Genomic DNA, 24,936 nt, shown 5'->3' with positions numbered 1-24,936 from the left:
CATGGGGAATATTTTTACTTTCTTCCATCGAGCTGGGTGGGTGATGGAGGAGTCGGCCGCCTGCACGTCGCCTGCTTCCCCGCCCTTGCTGATGCTTGCCGTTATCTTACTGATCTTAACCACACTGTTCAGCTTGCTCTTTCCCTTTCCACCCTGCACCAATCCCGGAGCCGTACTCCCGCTGGCCACGGGGCCACCTGCATGATCTGGGGCACCAGCTTGGCCCACTGCAACGCCACTCGGTGTTTCCGCTCCAGTGAGGTCTCCGGTGTCCTGCTTAGCAATTTTCCTAACGGCACTTTTGCCTTGAGGCATTGCCTGAAATTATGAAAATGGAACCACATTAAAGACCATGCAGGGAGAAACATGATGGGCAAACTTCGCTCAGTCCACCTGGGCCTACCTGATCTCCCAGTTGCAAGACACATTAATTCCCCTTCCCATTCCCACGCTGTCCTTTCTGTCCTAGGCCTCCTCCATTGTCAGAATGAGGCTAAAGGCAAAGTGGAGGAACACCATCTCCACATTTTGCTTGGGCAGCTTACAGCCCAGTGGTATGAATATTGATTTCTCTAACCAAGTAACCCCGGCATTCCCACTCTCTCTCTATCCCTCCCCCACCCAAGTCGCACCTGCTTATCGTTTTCACCCAACAAACGGCTAACAATGGCCTGTTTTTTCTTTATCATCGTTATTTTTTTGCATATCTTTCATTCATTGCTCTTTATCTCTCTACATCATCGTCTATATCCCTCGTTTCCCTTGCCCCTAACCAGTCTGAAGAAGGGTCTCGACCCAAAGCATCACCTATTCCTTTCCTCCAGAGATGCTGTCAGGCCCGCTGAGTTACTCCAGCATTTTGTGTCTGAAAGCAGTTTAAGACATGACCCTCCATCTTTCTAGTCACAGAATGAGATACCTGTATAAGACCCTTCACACCTTCAGTATATCTCTAAAATCACCCCTCATCCTCCTGCGCTCCAAAGAATAGAGTCCTAGCCTGCTCAACCTCTCCCTATAGCCCAGTACTCTGATAAGTTGCAACAGCTCATGTCTTGAAAGGCCTTTTTCCCAATGGTCATCAGAGCAGAAACCCTGCCATAAACACTGACCCTTACACGTCTGGGCATTGAACAAATGATCTGGACGGAGTTCATACGTTCTCCCCGTGACCTACATGGGTTTTCTCCGAGATCGGTTTCCTCCCACTCTTCAAAGATGTAGAGATTTGTAGGTGAATTGGCTTGGTATAAATGTAAAATTGTCCCTAGTGTGTGTAGGGTGGTGTTAGTGTGCTGGGATGGTTGGTCGATGCGGACTCGATGGGCCGAAGGGCCTGTTTCCGCGCTGTATCTCTAAACTAAACTAAACGCTCAACTACCTCAATCCTAAAATCGCTACCCTATGCTGCCCAACACATTAAGTTCCTCCAGCACCTTGGATCTATCTTCTGGTACAAACATTCATCAGTGACATGCCATAGATACCAATAACTACTCCATCACCTCCCTCCGAGACGCAGGGAGGCGTGTCCTGTACGGGCTCCTCCTCCACACCCTGCACTTCCTCGCCCTGCTCCACCGTCCGGACAGCAAGTGGCGGTCGGTGTTGCCTTCCGATCGCGAGGGATTCCCCTGGTGGGGGTCCCTCTACGCAGGGATTCTCGCCCTCTACATCGGGGACCTGGGGTGGAGAATACTGCACAGAGGAATTCCCGTGCAACCTGTTTCTCTCGCAGTTCGCAGACTCGCCAGCCGCCTGCCACTTTTGCGGGCTGGAAGAATCTGTGTACCACATGTACATGGAGTGTGTGAGGTTGCAGCCACTGTTCCAATGTCTAAAGGGGCTGCTCCTTGTCTTCTGGCTGCACTTCACACCCACCATCCCCATCTTTGGACACCCTGTGCGTAGGGGAGAGAGTAGGGTTGAAGATGTCCTGGTTGGGTTACTCCTGGGCCTGGCCAAGCTGGCCATCCGCGAGTCACAGCACCAGGTGGAAGAGGGCTCTGCCAGAGCCGGCTGCCTGCCCCTTTTCCGGGGGTATGTCCGCATCCGGGTGGGGTTATAAAAGGACTACGCCCTGTCCACGGGCACCCTAGGGGATTTCCGAGACCGCTGGGCACCGCAGGGTGTTGAATGCATCCTCAATAAGGAGTGTAACATAGTTGTATAGTAATTTATTTAGCATATTTGTTTGTATTGTATTATGGTGGTGGGTTCTGGTTTGTTTTATTGTATTGTATATATTATTTTTAATAAATGAATCCATTTTTTGACTAGAAATTTTTTTTTTAAATAACTACTCCATACTCTCATAGTAGTTATGATGTATTGACGACAAAAGGGCAGCATATTTTGACCTGGAAGGAAAAATAAAGTACGTTGACTTCTCTAACTTCAAGTAACCCTTGCTTTCCCTCTCTCTCCATCCCTCCCCCTTCCCAGTTATCAGACCAGACTGTCTCCGACTATAATTTATCTGTTTGCTTTGTTGTTACCTTCTCCCAGCTAACTATAGTCTATTCTCCATCTTCTTTGATCTCCATTCCCTTTTGCCCTGTTTTCACACCTCCTCATCTACAGTATCTTTCTCCCTCCCCCTTGAGGTCAGTCTGTAGAAGTTGTCTCGACCCGTTCCTTCCCTCCAGAGATGTTGCCTGTCCCGGCTGAGTTACTCCAGCTTTTTGTGTCTTTCACAATTGCAGGATGTCCTCCGTTTGGCTTCACTAAGAAACAAACGTATATCAGCATCTAAAAGGGAAAATAAATCGTCCCGCATTGACGTACCTCGCCATCTGCATTCGATCCCTGTGGGCTGTAGAAGTAGCTGCCGTCATCTTCCATCACCACCTCTCCGTAATCATCGTACAATCCCGACGGGGAGATCAATCTCCGACGACTTCCGTACTGCGGTACTTCATACCTAGAGTTAATGTCAGAAGCACAGTAGATGTCAAATAAGTAAGTAAATAAATAAGCAAACAAACAAACAAGTAAACAAATAAAGTGTCAAAGGTCAAAAAAGTTCACAAAATGTCACCTGGCCAGGCCGACCCCCGCAACGTCGCCATGACAACGGGCCTTCATGGTCAGGTCATGAACCCGGTACTTAAAATCTGGGACCTTAATGGACCTGTTCCACTTACGCGGCTTTTTCGGAGACAGCCGGTACCCGTCAAAGGTCGTTGCAGGTTGCCGAAAATTTTCAACATGTTGAAAATCCAGCGGCGACCAGAACAATGTACGACTCTTTGGGCGACTACTCATGTTGCCAGGGTGTTGCCTGTATGGTCGTGAGTAGTCTCCTCAGTCGCCCAAAGAGTCGTAGCGTCTTTCTGGCCGCCCGCAGGATTTTCAACATGTTGAACATTTTCGGCGACCTGTAGAAACATAGAAACATAGAAATTAGGTGCAGGAGTAGGCCATTCGGCCCTTCGAGCCTGCACCGCCATTCAATATGATCATGGCTGATCATCCAACTCAGTATCCCGTACCTGCCTTCTCTCCATACCCCCCCTGATCCCCTTAGCCACAAGGGCCACATCTAACTCCCTCTTAAATAATGATGATGGGTTCCGACAGTCGCCGAAAAAGTCGCATGTGGGACAGGCCCGTAATATGGTGCCAAATCTGGCAACTCTGTACACTGTCTCAGTTTACTACTGCTGTACACTGTATATGAGATACTTATCTAAGATGTACCTAAGTGCTTAGCTGTAGTGATACCTGTACTGAACTGCACACAAAATGAATTTCGCTGTACCTCGGTACACATGACAAATAATGGACCAAGTATTTCAGACGGTTACACTGTGAACCATTTAATATTCCAGTTTTAGCCAAAATAATGATCAGCAAAAGACAGCGGGTACAATCTACTTCACTGTGAGAAGATGGCTGAGAACAGATGGTAACTTTGATGCAAAGGCTGCTTTTGCAGAACTTCAGAGGTAATGATGTATTTCTGGTGCATTGCTGACCATTAAATGATCCTCCCACTCCCAAACCAATTCATCCAACCAGCAAGTTTTTGATAATTTTTTTATGTGATTGCCTCAAAATATTGACCAAATTTCCTTCAAATAAAAGTGTATTTGATCAGGGAATGTAATTACCTTTATTTAAAATAGAGGACAATTACCAGATACAGGTCCACCACCGAATTTCCGGCATCCTTGGTTCCAGAGCCTTTCTGGATTTCAGGAGGTGTATGGGACGAGTTGCCACAGGATGTAGTTGAGGCAGGTACTATCACAACGTGTAGATGAGACATGTTGGGTGGTGTGGGCAAGTTGGGCCAAAGGGGCCTGTTTCCACGCTGTATGACTCTACCACACTATGTTCACACTTCATCTACCCAGAAGAACTAGGTTACATTTCTAACCGTGCTCAATGCTCATGCCAGGTCATAGATGAATCCATTTACATAGTGCACACAAACATGCATATGAGCAGAGCAGTTGCAAAAGTGTGGAGTTCTAATAAACCATATCATCTGCAGTGAGAAAAAACTTTTTCACCCAGAGAGTTGTGAATTTATGGAATTCCCTGCCACAGAGGACAGTGGAGACAAGTCACTGGATGGATTTAAGAGAGGGTTAGTTAGAGCTCTAGGGCCTAGTGGAGTCAAGGGATATGGGGAGAAGGCAGGCATGGGTTATTGATAGGGAATGATCAGCCATGATCACAATGAATGGCGGTGCTGGCTCGAAGGGCCGAACGGCCTCCTCCTGCACCTATTTTCTATGTTTCTATTTGAAACCGTCGTCAAGGGCAACTCTGAAGCTGGGATGAGTCTCCAAAACGACAAAAATATTTAACTGGATTTTATTAGAACTGAAGATCGATATGAAAAGGCAAACATTAATAATATCATATGATGTCATATTAATGCTTTGATTTACGTGATTCAACTTGAATTAAGGGAAAGTTTTAATGGAATCCAATCAAATTCTTGCTGACCCATATGGCATGATAGGACACCAGTTTTTTAAATCACGACTCAAGGGTTTTATTTCACATTATGAACACGATACCGTCTTAAATAATTTTTATTGTTCTCTATGAAGTTAAATCTCTTTCGTCTGACCTTCCATTATTTGGAACTTTTCCACATCATGTCAGTGTTAATGAACATCAAATGAAACGCTGAAATTTAGGGCCAGCTTCAAATGGTGAGGAATGCTACTATTTCACACTCTGCTGCTAAATTCCACACAGCTTCACAGCTATTCAGTTTTGCAGGTTAATTGGCCCTCTGTAAAAATGCCCCCGATGTGTCCGGAGTGGATGAGAAAATGGGATCGCGTAGAATTAGTGTGAACGGGTGATCGATGGTCGGTGTGGACATGGTGGGCCAAATGGCTTGTTTCACCCTTTTTTCTGAAGAAGGGCCTCAACCCGAAACGTCACCTATTGAAGCTGCCTGACCCGCTGAGTTAGCCCAGCATTTTGTGTTTTATCTTCTTGTTTCCATGCTGTATCACTAAACGAAACAAGACTAAACTAAACGAACTTGAACCAAACCAAATGTGAAGGAAAGAACTGCTGATGCTGGTTTAAATCGAAGATAGATACAAAATGCTGGAGTAACTCAGCGGGACAGGCAGCACCTCCGGAGAGAAGGAATGGGTGACGTTTCGGGTCGAGACCCTTCTTCAAACCTTTCTGTCCTGGGCCTCCTCTTTGCCAGAGTGAGGCCACACGTAAACTGAAGGAACAACACCTCAAATTCCACTTGAGTATTTCACAATCCCATGGTATGAACATTGAACTATCCAATTTTAGGTAACCTCTAACAACCAGTGCCCCCCCCCCCCCCCCTTTCTCCCCACACACCCCCCCCCCCCTTTCTCACCCCGTTCCATCTCCTGGGCCACACCTGGACTTACAACTATTTCTCCCCTCCCACCTATATTCTTTCCTCTGATATCGCAATGACAATCCTTTTGTCTCACACCTTTCTGTGTTTTTAATCCCTGGCATTTTCCCAGCCATCTGCCTATCAACCCCCCTCTGAATTCACTTTGTACCCATCACACTTTGTCCTGCCCCCTCCTCTCCTCCAGCTTCCTCCCCGCCCCCAACTCCCTGCAATCAGTCCGAAGAAGAATGATATAAACATAGAAAATAGGTGCAGGAGTAGACCATTCGGCCCTTCGAATCAGCACCGCCATTCAATATGATCATACAAAATCAGTACCCCGTTCCTGCTTTTTCCCCGTATCCCTTGATTCCGTTAGCCCCAAGAGCTAAATCTAACTCCCTCTTGATCACAATCCGAAATGTCACCCATCCATGATCTCCAGGGATGCTGCCTGACCCACTGAGTTGCTCCAACACTCTGTGTCATTTGTTTTTATGAACCTGCATCTGCACTTCCTTGTTTCGACATTAATAAGCCTTTGCTAGTTTTGAAGTTATCGTCTAACAATGAGATATGGTTTGTTCTTTTGTTTGCTTGGTTGTACAGAAATGCTGGTCCTGAAAATGATGCTATAATCCAAACTGATGAATGTAAGATAGTGTAGGTGAGCACGATTTAGATCGAATCAACTCCGAGGCATACGTCGGGTGGTAAAATGCAGGCAATTCTCGATTGGGAATGAAGCTAAAATGCTAAGGATTTACAAGATTGCCTGGATATAAGGATATTGATCCCAGCTTTCTCACAATATATATAATTCAGGGTAGAACTGAGCCTACGTGCAGGAGGCTGTCACGTATTGTACTAACTGAAGCTACCATCATTGAATACGACACGTGAAGAATTAAGATGAAAGAATGAAAGAAAAGATTAAAGGGCGGCAGGGTGTCGCAGCGGGAGAGTTGCTGCCTTACAGCGCTGGAGACCCGGGTTCGATCCCGACTACAAGTGCTTGACTGTACGGAGTTTGTACGTTCTCCCCGTGACCTGTGTGGGTTTTCTCCGAGATCTTCGGTTTCCTCCCACACTCTAAAGATGTACCGGTTTGCAGGTTAATTGGCTTGGCATAAATGTAAATTGTCGCTAGTGTGTGTAGAATAGTGTTAGTGTGCAGGGATCGCTGGTCGGTGCGGACTCGGTGGGCCGAAGGGTCTGTTAACGCACTGTACCTCTAAACTAAGCTAAACTAAACTAACCTGAGCAAACTTAAAAATGAAGTCTCTTGAAGGTTAGGGTAACATTTTATCTCTTGGTCATGTGACAATTCTATTTGTGACGGGATAATTGTGAAACTTTAGTAAAATTGCTTCCATATATCAATCAGCAACGCTATCGCTAAGCTATGATTAGCTCATTATTCAGTGTGGTATAATTAATTTTCACCTTTGCTCCATTCTTTATTTTGCTACAAATTTCAACTGCAGGCTAGCTTCCATTAAGGTGAAAGTTAATGTGAATTGAAATTTAAAGGCTGGTAATATTTGTAAAAGGTGCTGGCTGCGTTTAGTTTAGTTTAGAGATACAGCGCGGAAACAGGCCCTTCGATCCACCGAATCCACGCCGACCAGCGATCCCTGCACATTAACACTGCCCTGCACACACTAGGGACAATTTTACATTTATACCAAGCCAATTAATCTACATACCTGTACATCCTTAAAGCCCTGTCCCACGGTACGAGTTCATTCCAAGAGTTCTCCCAAGTTTGCCCTGATTCGAACTCGGAGATTTACGATAATGGCCACTCGTCGCTACTCGGGGCTCTCGTGGACATTTTTCATCATGTTGAAAAATCTTCACGAGTCTTCCCGTGCTTACCTGCCTTTAGCGAGTCTTCCCGAGTACTTGCCGTTAGCGCTAAGAGAGGTCCCTGAGCTCCGACGTACCCGTTACGTTCATTCTCCGTGCTTACCACGAGTTTGATTTTTTTAAACTCGGGAGAGCTCTTGGAATGAACTTGCACTGTGGGACAGGGCTATTAGAGTGTGGGAGGAAACCGAAGGTCTCGGAGAAAACCCATGTAGGTCATAGGGAGAACGTGCAAACCACGTACAGACAAACACCCTTAGTCGGGATCAAACCCGGGGCAGACAGTGAGATGCTGCCTGACCCGTTGAGTTACTCGGGTTCCTGGTGCTGGAAGGCAGCCACTCTACTGCTGCGCTGCCTTTGAACACGAGCCTGATGTGAATATAATACAAACAAGGATGGAGAAAAAGATATTGCATGCTTTCTGAATGGTAAGCAATATTTTATTGCATATTGGAACAGTTAAAAAATTGCATACTTCTCAGGAAGCATGCAATATTTTTAACTGGAGCAGTGCTGACCTCTGAAGATAGTCACAACAAGCTGGAGTAGCTCAGCGGGTCAGGCAGCATCTCTGGAGAAAAGGAATAGGTGACGTTTCGAGTCGAGACGCTTCTTCAGACCAGAGAGATGAGGAGAACTTCTTCAAAGTAGGAATACCTTGAGGAGATTTCGCAGTAGAGGAAACCAAATGTGTAAAAGGAACTGCAGATGCTGGTTTACACCAAAGATAGGTACAATGTGCTGGAGTAACTCAGCGGGTCAGGAAGCATCTCACTGCCTGACCCGCTGAGTTACTCCAGCACATTGTGCCTATCTTTGGTGTAAACCAGCATCTATAGTTCAGTCCTGCCCTCTGTGTGGAGTTGGTGCTCCCGCTGGGTGCTTCGGTTTCTTCCATATATTCCAGAAGATGTGCAGGTTAGTAGATTTATTGGTGTTCCTAGTGTGTGGGGGTGATGGAATTGGGATGGGAACACGAGGAGACCAGGCTGCAGGGAGAGTCAACAGGTTATTCTGAGAGACCATAGGCTCAATGGACCAAAATGACCCCTTTGTCTGTCAGAAGGAAATAGCGATAGAACAGGGCAGCGCAGGAATGTGCCCTTTGGCCCACAACATTTGTGCTGACCATGATGCCAAGTTAAAATCATCTCATCTGCCTCCACATGAACCATTTACTGAAGAAGGATCTCTTTTTTAAATTAACGTTTATTTTTTATTTTTTAAGAAATACAGCACGGACACAGGCCCTTTGGCCCACCGGGTCTGTGCCGACCAGCGATCCCTGCACATGAACACTATCCCACGAGGGACAATTCTTACATTTACCAAGCCAATGAACCTACAAACCTGCACTTCTTTAGAATGTGGGAGGAAACCGAAGATCTCGGAGAAAACCCACGCAGGTCACGGGGAGAACGTGCAAACTCCACACAGACAGCACCCGTAGTCGGAATCGAACCCGGGTCTCTGGCACTGCATTCGCTGTAAGGCAGCAACTCCACCGCTGCGCCACCGTGACTGCGACCCGAAACATCACCCATGCCTCCTCTCCAGAGTTGCTGCCTGTCCCGCTGAGTTACTCCAGCATGGGTGATGCATCCTAGTTTGCAGGTGATGTGTGGTCAGATGCAAGCCTGGGCGATGTCATATGGAGGACAGGCTGTTGACCATGCAGCACGTCCCCCCTCTCCACGTCGCTGATCGATCCAAAGGAACAGCAGGGCCGCTACAGTTTGGCACCAGCGCCATCGCAGGAGCTGCCAGAGCGAGGTTGTAGACAACGACGAACTTCCTTAGGGGCTCCGACTCCAGATCTTCATGATGTTTACTCCAGGAGCCTTTTCCATGACTGGATATGGCCACAAGGCAGTGGAGATTTTAAATCAGAGTTTTCCCTCTCCTAGATGGACTGCCTTCCCAGGCTGATGAGCCCCACCTGCCCGAGACTCATGGAGGCGGGAGCGTTTACCTTCCCGTGCAGGTCTATAGCACCTGCCAACTGCCCACAATCTATGTCTATCTTCGGTTTAAACCAGCACCTGCAGTTCTTTCCTACACAAACCTTAGCCTTCCATTCCCTGCACTTCCACGTGCCTATCCAAAAGCCTTTTGAACTCCACGACTCACTGTAATACAACCAACCGTTCCACTTCTGCGATTACATGTGACAGATTTATGTGGAGATAAATTTGATGTACCGCTAGCGATTTTGAAGAACTTCACCAAAAGTGCTTACCCGGGCTCATAATTGTAGTAGTCTTGTGCATAGTAGTCCTGGCCAGGGTCGATGCCAGATTCCATTGAGAGCTCCTGCCATTCAAACAAGCAACATAATGAGTGTTTTGTGTTCACGTGCCGTTGAATTAATGCCCCAATCAAGTCAGATAATTGAAAAGTAGACGTTCAGAATATAGGTACATATATATATATATATAAAGGTCGTACGAAGACCATGACTAATTAGGGACAGATTATTTTACCTCAGGTCTGAGAAGTGAGGGCCTCAGTAATTGTTGTTGCTGGAAAAGAATGGTGACAGGAAAAGACAAAAAAAAAGAAAGCAGGAGGTAGTAAAAGAGATAAAAGAGCAATTTATTTCAAAGAGTTTTAAACGTAAAGTAGGAGGAAGTACACAAAGAAGACTTACCTCTTGTTGTCCATATCCTCTCCTGGAAAGAATTAGAAACAAGGAACATTTTTAAGATGCGATCAACGTTTTAATCGGTAGCCATTATGAAGGTAATAATTTTAGTTTCGAGATGCAGCGCGGAAACAGGCCCTTCGGCCCACCGAGCCCGCACCGACCAGCGATCCCCGCACACTAACACTATGCCTCACACACTCCAGGGACAATTTACAATGACACCAAGCCAATTAACCTACAAATCCTGTACGCCTTTGGAGTGTGGGAGGAAACCGGAGAACTCGGAGAAAACCCATGCAGGTCACGTAGAGAACGTACAAACTCCCTACAGACAGCTCCCTACAGATCGAACCCGGGTCTCCGGCGCTGCAAGGCAGCAACTCTACCGCCGCGCCCTGTGCTGGAGTTGTTTCCTCATAACTTTTTACATTAAACATCACAGATTATAGGTTGCAGTTGTGAACCTAATCACTTGTGCTTTCATTCTAGATAAGAAATATTTCAATATTGCATATGAGATAGAGACAGTCTGAAAAAGAGTTCTGGACCAGAAACGTCACCTATCCATGTTTTACCCTCCCCCCCCGCCCCCCGAGATGCTGACTGAACCCCTGTGTTACTGCAGCACTTTATGTTATTTTATTGCATATGTTATATCTGGAGTAACTCAGCGGGTCAGGCAGCATCTCTGCAGAACATGGATGGGTGACGTATTGGGTCGGGGGAACATTCTTCAGACTCGCTTGTTAGTCCTGCACTGCATTTGCATGACAGGGAATGTTGCACGGGCATGACAGGGAATGTTGCATGACAGGGAATGCTGTACATCACTGTATATTTTTGGAAATATGCAAGTTTCTATCCAGCAAAGTACTACAGCTCTGAATGAATAGTTACTTAGGTAACCACTGCAAATAAACACAAATGAGGCGTGATTTAGACAATTCTTGTGGAAGCACTTAATCTAAATGGAGAGTGAAGTGTCCTGAATTTGAAGAGTAATATTCCTAAGTGCTTTTTCAAAATAATCACACATGACGTATTGCAATTTTGTGAATAGCGGATGCTGTTAAATGTGATATTATCAACGAGGGAAATGCAGAGGAACATCTCAGGATATTATACATCACCCTGATTTAAATTGCAATCTCTAATCTGCTACTGTAATTTACATTTAAAAGGACCCCCCCCCCCCCCCACCTCAAAATAATAATACCATGCCTAATAATTCAAAGCAAACATTTGGGTGCATTGGAAGGGATATGATGATTGATGATAATTGTGAATGAAATTATCTGCAAAGGCTAAAAATTCTAATTCAATGCAAGCAAACGATGATCAAAACTAAATTATTTCAATTGTCCTCTGATGTGAAAGAATGAGGAATTAATATGTAGATTTATCAAGGAGGATAATTTGAGGTTTACAAAAAGGCTACTTAATATTATCTTACATCGGGCATCTCAAACAGTGATGCACTTAATTTGTTTGAAAGGCTAATGCAGACTATTTTATTATGCTAACCAATGCTTGAGGCATTAAGGACATTTTAATGGCTGCACTCTGATGATCAATCAGTCAATCAGACTTTAACCCTTCCCTGTTAAGAAAAAAACAAAACAACGCACAGCTCAAATAACGATATTATTCAGTAGGTAGACACAAAATGCTGGAGTAACTCAGCGGAACTCTGGCAGCATCTCTGGAGAGAAGGGATGGGTGACGTTTCGGGTCGAGACCCTTCTCAGTTAGTTACTCCAGCGTTTTGTGTCTATCTTCGGTTTGAACCAGCATCTGCAGTTAGAAACATAGAAAATAGGTGCAGGAGGAGGCCATTTGGTCCTTCGAGCCTGCACCGCCATTCATCGAGATCACGGCTGATCATCCACAATCCACAATGCCTTCTCCCCATACCCCTTGATATCTATCTAACTCTTTTAAATTCATCCAGTGAATTGGCTTCTATTGCCCTCTGTGGCAGAGAATTCAACAAATTCCCAACTCTGGGAGAAAACGTTTTTTTCTCATGTCAATTTTACATGGCCTCCCCTATATTCTTGGACTGTGGCCTCTGGTTCATGGACTCCCCCAACATTGGGAACATTGTTTTCTACTGATACCATTCAGTGCTTTGCAAAAGATTTTCCTACCAGGTTACCAGGAATTTAGCTGCTGATAAGTGTGGTTCTGGAGGGGAGAACTGATTTAGGGTCAAGATTTAGAGTGGCTAATTTATAGTAGGTTCGTTTAGTTTAGATTAGAGATACAGTGCAGAAAGAGGCCCATCGGCCCACCAGATCCGTGCCGACCAGCGATCTCAGCACTCCAACACTATACTACACACACCAGGGACAATTTACGATTTCACCCAGCCAATTAGCCTAGAAACCTGTACGTCTTTGGAGTGTGAGAGGAAACCGGAGCACCCAGAGAAAACCCACGCAGGTCACGGGGAGAACGTACAAACTCCATTCAGACAGCACCCGTAGTCAGGATTGAACCCGGGTCTCTGGCGCTGTAGGGCAGCAACCCTACCGTTGCACCAGTGTGCTGTCCTTCATGGGACAATGGAAAAACTAGGAAGGACGCTCTTGTTTGGTTTCCGTGATGAACCTTTGTAACCCTGGTTGAGCAGGGTTGAAATATGTAGAGGAGAATGTACGGTAAATTGGGATTCAGAGATTTAACGATAAATCGAGTTTTGAAAGCTTGAAGAGCGGCATTGTGTGATTGTGAGGGCACAGAGAGGTGAGTACCATTATTTTAGAGGGCTCCAAAGAACAGATTTGAAGTTAGAACAAATGGTTTACAAATCAAATCAGTAGAGATGAAAAGAGGTGGAAAGAGGATTAGATTTATCTGCAGTACAGCAATAAGAAGCAGCCATGCTGCGAACCACATTGGGAATAATATATGAACTAAGAACATTTAAGATGGTATATCATTTGATTATGAAGAGATGCTTCAATAAATTTTGATACAGCCATTAAAACGATCACAATTTTTGTTCATAGAATGTTTTTAACATAAAACATAATAGGGTGGTAGGGCTGTGTAGATCAACCATATTAATCTCTGTCAATATAGCCTTCACCACATATGTTATGCATGATACACATTCCACCACCGTAATCCAGTCCGGGATTTGAGTAAGGAATGCATTTAGTGATAAAGGCCTGCTCGTCCCTTAGCTCGGCGGTCTGCAAGACAATGCAACGAGTGCAACAGTGTGTATTATTTTCTCTGCATAGTTTTTAATAAATGCTTTGTGGTTGACCTAATACTTTGTAATGGTTTGATTACAAAACAGGTGGCGTAGCAGTATAGTTGCTGCCTTACGGCACCAGAGACCCGGTTCAATCCTGACTACGGGTGCTGTCTGTACTACGGAGTGTGCACGTTCTCCCTTGTAACCTGCATGGGTTTTCCCCGGGTGCTCACACTCCAAAGACGTACAGTTTGTTTATGTGAATTGGCTGAAGTGTTTATGTAAAACATTATAAATTGTCCCCAGTGTGTATGATATTGCTAGGACTCTTAGGATTTGGACCCAGTCACAATGAGGAGCGGTGGTATATTTCTATGTAAATGGGGATGGTGTGCGACTCGGATTTGGACAGGCGGTGTTCCCATGCGCCTTTACACTCGTTAGTGGTAGAGGTCATGACTTTGGGACGTGCTGTTGGAGGAGCCTTTGTGAATGCCTGTCCAGCATTTTGTTGACTGCGGACAGCATTATGTTGACTGTGGGCAACTGAGTGGGAGAGGGAATTCATATTTTAATGCGGTGAATGGGTCTGGATCGACCAGCCTGCTTTCTGCCGCATGGTATCGAGCTTCTCAAATGGAAGTTCAACTTCCTGGTTGATCCGCTGCCTCACGGCGCCAGAGACCCGGGTTCGATCCTGACCTCGGACTTCCGATACAACTCGGTCTCCTTCCACCTGCAGAAGTTTTCAGATGACTCAGCAATGGTGGGCTGCATCAGAGAAGCTGATTACAGAGGTGTACTCAACGACTTTGTTGAGTGGTGTGGGCTGAATAACCTGCAGCTCAACGCCGACAAGACTAAGGAGCTAGTGGTCGACTTTAGGAGGAGAGGAACGCCCCTGTACCATGTCTCCATCAATGGTGTGGATGTGCAGTTTACCAAGGAGTAACAATACCTTGGAGTGTACCTGGACAGTAAATTGGGCTGGTCCTGGAATGCCGAGGCCCTGTACAAGAAGGGACAGAGCCGGCTGTACTTTCTGAGGAGGCTCCACTCCTTCAAAATCTGCAGTAAGATGCTGCAGATGTTCTACCAATAGGTAGTGGCCAGTGCCATCCTCTTCGCTGCCGTGTACTAGGGCAGCAGGGCGAAGGCCATGGATGCCAACAGGATTAACAAACTCATCGGGAAGGCTGGCTCCATCCTGGGGGTGGAGCTGGATTCACTGGAGGTGATCTTGGAGGGGAGGATGCTCCTCAAACTGCGGAGCATCTTGGACAATACAGCTCACCCCGTCCATGACACACTGGTCAACCTGAGGAGCAACCTCAGCAACAGAAGATAGACACAACATGCTGGGGTAACTCATCGGGACCGTCAGCATCTCTGGAGAGAAGGAATGAGAGAAGGACCTTCAGCAACAGACTGGTTCCACCAAGATGCAGTACAGAACGCCACAGGAGATCCTTTCTCCAATGTGGCTATCAAACTGTACAACTCCTCCCCCTTCTGTCGTCAGGGAGTCTGACTCTCCTCCCTCCTCCCCAATCTTTGCACATCCCTAATCCTGGACTTTGCACTTTAATTTCATGTTTCATGTATCTTGTGTTTTTTGACTGTTGGAAGACCAATTTTTCCTCCTGGGACAAATAGTCCTATCGCATCGTAATGTGGCGTCTCTGTGGAGTTCGCACGTTTTCCCTGTGACCGCGTGAGTTTCCACCGGGTGTTCCAGTTTCCACCCACATCACATCACAAAGACCTCAGTAAATTGCCACACTTGCGTAGGGAGTAGATGAGAAATTGGGGATAAGATACAACTGGCATGGACAGATGATCGATGGCCTGCCTGGTCTATCACACACATTGAATTGCCCAGTTCATTCCCACTCTGATCTCCCGATGCTGTTCCATCACAGACACAATTGATTCCATCGGCGAGATCAAGCGCAGGCTCGGCGATCGTTTCGCTAATGCCTCAGCTCAGCCTGTCTTAACCCATCTGATCACCCGGTGGCTCAGCACTTCAACTCCCCTTCCCATTCCCAATCTGATCTTTCTGTCCTGGACCTCCTCCATTGTCAGAGAGAAAATTGGTGGAGCAGCACCTCATATTTCACTTAGGTAGTTTACACCCCAGCAGTATGAACACTGACTTCTCTAACTTCAGATAACCCTTGCTTTCTCTATCCATCCCCTTCCCAGTTCTCCCGCTAGTCTTACTCTTTCTGCCTACATTCTATCTTTGTCACGCCTCCTCCTCTGACATCAGTCTGAAGAAGGGTCTCGACCCGAAATGTCGCCCATTCTTTCTCTCCATAGATGCTGCCTCACCCGCTGAGTTACTCCAACATTTTGTGTCTACCATCTACATTTCACATTGCCTTGGAAAAGCAGCCAATATAATGGAAAACTTGTCCCATTCTGGTCATTCCTTCTTAAGCTCATAATTTTGTGATTGGAGCAGAATTAGGCCATTCGGCCCATCAAGTCTTCGCCATTCAATCATGGCTGATCTATCTCTCCCTCCTAACCCCATTCTCCTGCCTTCTCCCCATAACCTCTGACACCTGTCCTACTCAAGACTCTATATCTCTGCCTTAGACATATCCACTGATGCCTCTACAGACTTCTGTGGCAAAGAATTCCACAGATTCACCACCTTCTGACTAAAGGAATTTCCCCTCATCTCCTTCCTAAAAAGACCGTCCTTTAATTCTGAGGTTGTACCTCTAGTCCTAGACTCTCCCACTAGTGGAAACATCCTCTCCACATCCCCTCTATCCAAGCCTTTCACTATGCTGCATGTTTCAATGAGGTCCCCCCTCATTCTTCTAAACTCCAGCGAGTACAGGCCCAGTGCCGACAAAAACGCTCATCATAGGTTCACCTTCTTCTCTTCTCTACCGTCGGGCAGGAAACATAGAAGCTTGAAAACGCGCACCACCAGACTCAAGAACAACTTCTTCCCCTCTATTATCAGGCATCTGAACGGTATTTCCAGATGCTTGGGCACTGTCCGATTGTCCTCCACCCTATTGCGGACATTCGGCTTTGCTTCTGCAACTGTTGCACTACAATGTTGAGAACTATAGTTACAATGCTGATAACTCTAGGAAGAAAGTACAGGAGCCTGAAAAACTGTGTCGTTCAGGTTCAGGAACAGCTTCCCAAAAACCATCAGGCTATCAAATGCAACAACGAATAAGCTCTGAACTCTGAACTGCAAAAGACTATATTATTATTGCACTATATTTGTTATTTATTGAACTTTTTCATTTTTTTCCCCTCTTCCCTTGTTATGTACTGTGTCTATATATTCACATATTCTGTTGTGCTGGAGCAAGTAAGACAATGAAACACATGACAATGAAACACTCTTGACTCTTGACTATATCCTGTACTCCTGTATCTTTTTCTCTGTTCTACCCATTGCAATTGAGTCTGGCTTGTTTAATTGGATACTGTTTTTACATACTCAAGATAGACACAAAATGCTGGAGTAATTCAGCAGGACAGCAGCATCTCTGGAGAGGAGGAATGCGTGACATTCTTCAGACTTTACATATTCTGTCGTGTTGCTGCAAGTAAGAATTTCATTGTTCCGTTCCAGTACATATGGCAATAAAATACTCTTGACCAAAGATTCTATAGCGGAGCAAGATACGCCGCTCCTTCTAAATGCAATGGGCTGACGTGTAGTACGCAACGGAGCGGAACGTGGCCCTTTTTTTCACCCATTTCAGTAACCCGACCCGACTCACAATGAAATCAACGTTGCGGGGGAACAGTTTGTGTTAATAAATTATAATTCTGAAAATGAGGAGCAGATTTTTACCAAAGAACTTTTATTTTTACGAGATGTTTCCGTAACCGGCTTCCGTCTCCGCACTAGTTATCTTTGCTCCGCTATGGGATCTTTGGTGCGGAGACGGAAGCCGGTTACGGAAATGGGGCCGAAAATTACCCATGAATCTGCCCATGACCGTACTACGTCTTTTTCGTCGTGTGATCTATCTTGCTCGCTATAGGATCTTTGCTCTTGAGTGTCTTTACTCTTGATGCGAAACAAAGCTTTTTCACTGTGCCTCGGTACACATGACAACAATCCAACTAAACAATCCGACCAATATCTGATGCTTCCACTTATCATCAGCACAATGGTTTCAAAGGCTTGCTTCACGAAACAAAGATAGAAGTGGTCAAAATTGACGTTGTTATGAAGATATGACTATGAGAACAGTAGAGGTGGAATAGTTTTGAGGTTTGGAGATGAAGCCTGCATACAGGCCCTTCGGCCCATCGAGTCTGTGATGACCAACGATCATCAGTTCACACCAGCTCTATGTTATCCAACTTTTGCATCCACTTTAGGGGCAATTTTGCATCCACTTTAGGGCCAATTCACCTATAAACACACACGTCTTTGGGATGTGGGAGCAAACCAGACGAAACCCACACGCTCACTGGGAGAACGTGCAAACCCCGCACAGACAGCACCCGAGGTCAGGATCGGAACTGGGTCACTGGCAGTGCCTCTACCAGCTGCACCACTGTGCCGGTGGGGTGGGAGACTGCAACCTTCACGTGGTTTACCCTGTTTCGACTAATGCAATCGACCTGCCGTGCACAATCAAATAAGATCCAATAGAACAAGTTGTCCTACAACTTTAGGCTGTGCACGCCATATGCAAGAAAAAGACTGTGCCAGTGTGAAGTCTAATATGTTAATGTTGCTTTATTAAAAGCTGTTTGACACAAGGAGAGACTACATCGGGGCAAAACAGCTAAAGTTGAACGTGTTTAACACTATAATATAGTAACTATGAATGCATATGTCCAATTTGCCTATGTGATTAATGAAAACTGGGAAATTATTCTGGCTTTTAATGTAATTTACCCAGCATGAAATATTTGACCTATATGAAAGTCTCTGAATTACTGAATTGGTTATATCTGGATTTTTTCATAAATAATTGAGACATCCAGTTACTCAGCTTTAAAAGAGTTGAAAATTATGAGCAGCTGAGCTACGGAAAATTAGATGAATAATTATTAATCATTATTAACAGCTGTTCATTGACTGAGATGGAAATCCCCAAAGTAGAGAGAAGACTTTCCACAGCAAAGCTTGAGGTAACTCCAATTAATGTATTTCAACTTTGTACCTTCACCAACCCTCAGGCAATGCAGTGGCCTTCATCCAAACCAAACCATCAGTGGTCTTTTAAAGTGAGAGAGAGAGGGAGAGAGAGGATGTGGGGGGGGGGAGAGAGAGAGAGAGAGAACGAGAGAGAGAGAGAGAGAGAGAGTGAGAGACAGAGAGAGAGAGTGACAGAGACAGAGGAGAAGCCGTGGGAGAGAGGGAGAGAAAAGAGACAGACTCAGAAAGAGAGAGAAAGAGAGAGGGAGAGAGGGAGGGAGAGAGAGTGAGAGAGAGAGGGAGAGAGAGAGAGAGAGAAGAGAGAGAAAGAGAGGGGGGGGAGAAGAGAAAGAGAAAAAGAGAGAAAAAGAGAGAGAGAGAGAGAGAGAGGGAGAGGCGAAAGAGAAAGAGAGAGGGAGAAGGACAGAGATGGAGAGTGAGAGGGAGAAAGAGAGATGGAGAGAGAGGGGAAGAGGGGGGAGAGGTACATCAAACACTCATTTACATTAATCATTTTTTTGTTATTCTCTCAGAAACATGAGTGTTGAGGGAAATCTTTTTCACCCAGAGAGTTGTGAATCTGTGGAATTCTCTGCCACAGAAGGCAGTGGAGGCCAATTCATTGGATGTTTTCAAGAGAGAGTTGGATAGAGCTCGTGGGGCTAACGGAATCGAGGGATATGGGGAGAAAGCAGGGAAGGGGTACTGATTTTGGATGATCAGCCATGATCATATTGAAAGGCGGTGCTGACTCGAAGGGCTGAATGGCCTGCTTCTGCCCTTACTTTCTATGTTTCATCTAATCGGTGTAAGCTGAGTAAATTGTGATGCTTCTTATGTTGCTACTTCATCCCTCCTGCCCTGAAGTGCAGCTTTGCAGGTTAATAGGCCCTCTGTCAATTGTCCCGAGTGTTGTAGGGGGGTGGATGAGAAAGTGGGACAACGCAGAACTAGTGTGAACAGGTGATCGATGGTCGGCGTGGACTCAGTGGGCTGAAGGATTCCGTATCTGAGGAAGGATGTGCTGGCATTGGAGAGGGGCCCAGCGGTGGTTAATGAGAACAATCCCGGGGATGATTGGGTGAATGCATGACGAGAATTCAAAGGCTCTGGGCCTGTACTCGCTGGAGTTGAGACGGGGGACTGTCACGTGTCCCCGAAGTACCGTGAAAAGCTTTGTTTTGCAATCTATCAAATCAGATCTGATAAGACTATACCTAAATTGCTGTCGTCAAACTCAGGTACAGTAGGTAGACCAAAGGAGTAGACAATAGACAATAGACAATGGGTGCAGGAGTAGGCCATTCCGCCCCTCAAGCCAGCACCACCATTCAATGTGATCATGGCTGATCATCCCCAATCAGTACCCCGTTCTGGCCTTCTCCCCATATCCCCTGACTCCGCTATCTTTAAGAGCATTATCTAGCCCTCTCTTGAAAGTATCCAGAGAACCGGCCTCCACCGTCCTCTGAGGCAGAGAATTCCACAGCAGTGGAAGAGTGCAGAATATAGTTCTCAGCATTACAGCGCATCGGTTCCATTGTCAAAGTCAAGTGTCCACAATGGGGTAGAGGTGAATCGGACAGTACTCTGACTTGTGGAAGGACCGTTCAGAAGCCTGATAACAGAGGGGAAGAAGCTGTTCCTGAGTTCCAATGGTCAAGAATTCCTTCCCGAAAACTTCTTTCATATAGATGCTCTCCAAAGTCACACCAATTTCATCAAGCTTTTAGTTGGCTGCCCTGAAATCGCTGCCTGTGCTCCATGTCATATCTTGTCAAATTTTATCCCGCTGGGACATTTCATTATGTTGGAAGTGTTTTAAAAATATGAGTCTTCACAAAGCAGTGATGAAAGGGATTTTTTTTTTTTTAAGAATTTATTTTGCAATTTGTATTCTGCAGATCCTCTGAGAATTAAGGCTGAACACTTCTAATTTCACGGAAACAGGTAATAGCATAAAACACTTCTGAAGACAATGTTACCCCTGGTATGATATTTACATCAAGGTGATTACGCTGAATTAATCTATCAATGTGAGGCAGCAATGAATTAACATTTGAAAGGGCCTGCTTAACTCAGCAATATGGAAATACGTATTAATGAATGACATTTGCTTTTAATCATCATCATATCATCTATTCTGTAACTTTGTGCGTTATGTCAGCTTTGAGGGAATAATGCGGGGTAACTAAAGATCCTTCTGTGATAGTCAAGCAAGATTCACGAGTTATACGAGTTGAATTAGACAATTTTGCCCATCAAGTCCACTCCGCCATTCAATCATGGCTGATCTCTGCCTCCTAATCCTATTTTCCTGCCATTTCCCCATAATCTTTGACACCCGTTCTAATCAAGAATTTGTCTATTTCTGCCAATGAAATATCCACCGACTTGGCCTCCACAGCCTCAGTGGCAATGAGTTGCACAGATTAACTACCCTCTGACTAAAGAGGTTCCTCCTCACCTGCTTTGTAAAAGAGCACACTTTAATTCTGAGGATACGACCTCTGGTCCTAGACTTTCCCACCAGCAGAAACATCCTTCCCACATCCACTCTATCTATGCCTTTCATTATTCTGCAAGTTTCAATGAGGTCCCCCCTCAACCTTCTAAACTCCAGCGACTGCAAGCCCAGTGCTGTGAAACGCGCATCATATGCTAACCCACTCATTCCTGTGATCATTCTTGTAAACCTCCTCTGGACCCTATCCGGAGCCAGCTCATCCTTCCTCAGATATGGGGCCCAAATTTGCTCACAGAACTCCAAATGCGGCCTGACCAGCACCTTATAGAGCCTCAGCGTGTGTATTCCAGTCCTCTTAATATAAATGCTAGCATTGAATTTGCCTTCTTTGAAATCTGCACAAGAATCATTTGATAGATGAACTGAATGAGGTCATATTAAAATCTCAAAATTAGAATGGAAGATTAACAAATTTCAGTGATCAGTTCTGGAGAGAGATATGAGCTGTGATATGAGTCGTGTGTGTCATTTTTAGTCAGATTGGGACTGAAATGCTCATCCGCCTTTAACCATTTGCGTAGGAAGGGAACTGCAGTTGCTGTTTTACGCCAAATATAGACACAAAATACTGGAGTAACTCAGCTGGCCAGGCAGCATCTCTGGAGAAAAGGAATAGGTGACGTTTCGGGGTGAGACCCTTCTTCAGCCTGACGTTTCCCGTCGAGGCCCTTCTTCAGACTGAAGGAGGTTTCTCGACCCAAGGCGTCACCCATTCCTTCTCCCTAGAGATACTGCCTGATCCGCTAAGTTCAGCCTTTTGTGTCTATCTTCCTGCTGACTATTCATTAGGTGCAGGATTTAAACTCTGAAATGTGCCAACATCAACATTTATATACTTTTATAGAAGTGGGTGCAGATTCCCCTACATGTATTGATTGAAAGACACCAGCAGAGAAACAGGCTCTTCGGCCCACAAAGTCCACATTGACCAACTATCTTGATTATTGATTTTCCGGTACCCTTGGTTCCAGAGGTAATCGATTTTGCCAGACCAACAGAGTTCATGGCCTCCGAGAGGAGTCGAATGGCCCGCCTAGTCCGCCGAGGGGCCTAGATACCGGCCCGCAAAGTCGGCCTTGAAAGTCGGCAATGGGAACGTATCTGCCGGATCTGGCCGGGCCGCAGGGAGGGGGCAGATTCGTCCCGCCGATCAGCCGCGGAAGTCCCGATGAGGTCGAGATCGGCCGCCTCACCCGGCCTAGGCGCCACATTTTCGGGGGTACTTCCGGGGGGGATTTCAAGTGTGCTCTTGTAATTTTGTCCAGATTATAGGAGGTGCCAGACCACCAGTTGTTGCAAAACCGATGGTGGACCTGTACTGAAATGGGAAGGTGGGTTCCTCCACCGGAGAGAAAAAGGTACAAGATGCTCCGATGTTGAGGAGATAATGATGAGAATCTCACTTTGAAAAGGGGTGCTGAATTATCCTCTTTCCAAACAAAATGACAGGACAGTGGCACCCGCGACCCGGGACGATCGTGGAGCTGGCCAGCTTCGGAGCGTGGAGAGTTTGGAGCGTGGAGAGTTTGGAGCGTGGAGAGCTGCGGTGGCGCGCGGAGCGACCCAACTTCGGTGGATGGTGACACCGGGAGCTCGCGGGTCCCCGGTGGGAGACTGCTTTGCGGGGCACCGGCAACGGCGACTTCTCCCGCCCGAATTGTGGGGTTGAAAGTGACCTGGAGCGGGGCCTTACATCGCCCGGCGCGGCTTTAAATGGCCGCGGACTTGCTAGCGCCCGCCGGGGGCTTTGACTTTGACATCGGGAGAAGAATGGAGAGCTGGGGAGAGACTTTGCCTTCCATCACCGTGAGGAGGAGATTCACTGTGATGGATGTTTGTGTAAATTGTGTTGGTGTGTGTCTTGGTTCTTTTCATGTATGGCTGCAGAAACCAAATTTCGTTTGAACCTCATGTGAGGTTCAAATGACAAATAAATGGTATTGTATTGTATTGTATTGTATTGTATTGACTATGGCTGCAGCCTGTACCTTCTCCCCATGACCCAGGAATGAGTAGATTAACCCATGATGAGCCTTTGACGGCACTGGGCCTGTACTCACTAGAATTTAGAAGAATGAGATGGGTACTTCATTGAAACTTAAAGAATAGTGAAAGCTTGGATAGAGTGGATGTGGAGAGGGTGTTTCTAATAGTGAGAGTCACCGCCTCAGAATTAAAGGACATTCTTTTAGGGAGGAGTTAAGGAGGAATTTAGTCAGAGGGTGGTAAATCTGTGAAATTCTTTGCCACAGAACGCTGTGGAGGCCAAGTCAATGGATATTTTTAAGGCTGAAGTAGATTCGTGATTAGTACAGATGTCAGAGGTTACGGGGAGAAGGCAAAATCGGGTGAGGATGGAGAGATTGATCAGCCGTGATTGAATGGTGGAGTAGATTTGATTGGCCGAATCACCAATCCTATCACTTATGACCTTATGACTTATGTGACCTGTGTGGGTTTTCTCCAGGATCTCCGGTTTCCTCCCACACTCCAAAGATGTAAAGGTTGGTAGGTTAATTGGCTTGGTATAATTGTAAATTGTCCCCAGTGTTAATGTGCGGGGATCGCTGGTCGGCTTGGACTCGTTGGGCCGAAGTGCTAGTTTCCGTGCTGCATCTCTAAACTAAACTAAACCAATAGAGGATACAATAGCTGGTGATTGTAGAGATGTAGCCTGGAGGTTGTTTTTTTTATTGTTTGTAGATGCAGCATGGAAACAGGCTGTTTGGCCAACCAAGTCCACACCTACCATCGATCACCCGTTCACGCTAGATCTGCGTTATCCCACTTTCGCATCCACTCCTTGCAAACTAGGGGCAATTGTAGAATGAGTATTTTAGACAGAGGCCAATTAACGTACAAACCCGCACGTCTTTGTGATGTGGGAGGAAACCTACGCGGTCACGTGGAAAAACGTGCAAACTCCGTAGAGACAGCACCCGAGGTCGGGATCGAACCTGTGTCTTCCGGCACTGTGAGGTAGCGGCTCCATTGGGAGATCGAATGAGAGGGTCCGGAGAAGATGGGGAGGACTGGAGGGAATCAGTCATCATCAAAGAGGTGAGAGCCTACTGCAGAACTATCAGAGAGTCTGTGACCAGAGGGCACAGCCTCAGGATTAAAGGACGGACCTTTTAGCCAGAGGGCGGTGAATCTGTGGAATTCATTGACACTGACGGCTGTGGGGGGCAAATCATTGGGTATTTTTAAAGCAGAGATTGACTGGTTCTTGATTAGCACGGGTGTAAAAGGTAATAGGAAAAAGGCAGGAGAATGGGGTTGAGAGGGAAAGATAGATCAGCCATGATTGAATGGCGGAGTAGACTCAATGGGCCGAATGGCCTAACTCTGCTCCTATAATTTACAAACTAATACTCTAGGGGTGAAGGAGGTAAAGGCGCCGTATTGACAAGGGTAACATTCCTCCACTTGTTGAGCAGGAATCCACTCTTCAGGATGTCGTGGTGTTGTTGACAGGTTCAATCCCCATCTGTGCCTTCCATGTCCATGAATAAAAATATTCATAATGCCAATTAAATCCTTGCCGTGCGACTGATTAAAAAAAAAATTAGGCCATCCAACAGCAGGAGCCTTGGCTGACTTGAAAGTCAGTGAAGATAAAACGTTTTTGGCCTGCTGCAATGTGGCGTTAGGCCAGTGTGAGAGTCTA

At 46.0% G+C, this 24,936-nt stretch overlaps 1 protein-coding gene across 1 annotated transcript in view; it reads right to left on the bottom strand.

Annotated features, from left to right (window-relative positions):
* The window catches only part of pcdh15b (protocadherin-related 15b), a 1,024,406-nt gene that overhangs the window by 6,062 nt on the left and 993,408 nt on the right, over nt 1-24,936 (bottom strand). Inside the window, 4 exon segments of the mRNA XM_055647246.1 lie at nt 2,788-2,923; nt 9,978-10,051; nt 10,210-10,260; nt 10,389-10,410. Coding sequence (XP_055503221.1) covers nt 2,788-2,923; nt 9,978-10,051; nt 10,210-10,260; nt 10,389-10,410 — 283 coding nt within the window.

This window comes from Leucoraja erinacea, chromosome 15 (assembly GCF_028641065.1).
Source record: "Leucoraja erinacea ecotype New England chromosome 15, Leri_hhj_1, whole genome shotgun sequence".
NCBI classification, from domain to species: domain Eukaryota; kingdom Metazoa; phylum Chordata; class Chondrichthyes; order Rajiformes; family Rajidae; genus Leucoraja; species Leucoraja erinaceus.
The sequence above is the reverse complement of the archived record's forward strand: the minus strand, read 5'-3'. Positions and strand labels throughout refer to the sequence as shown.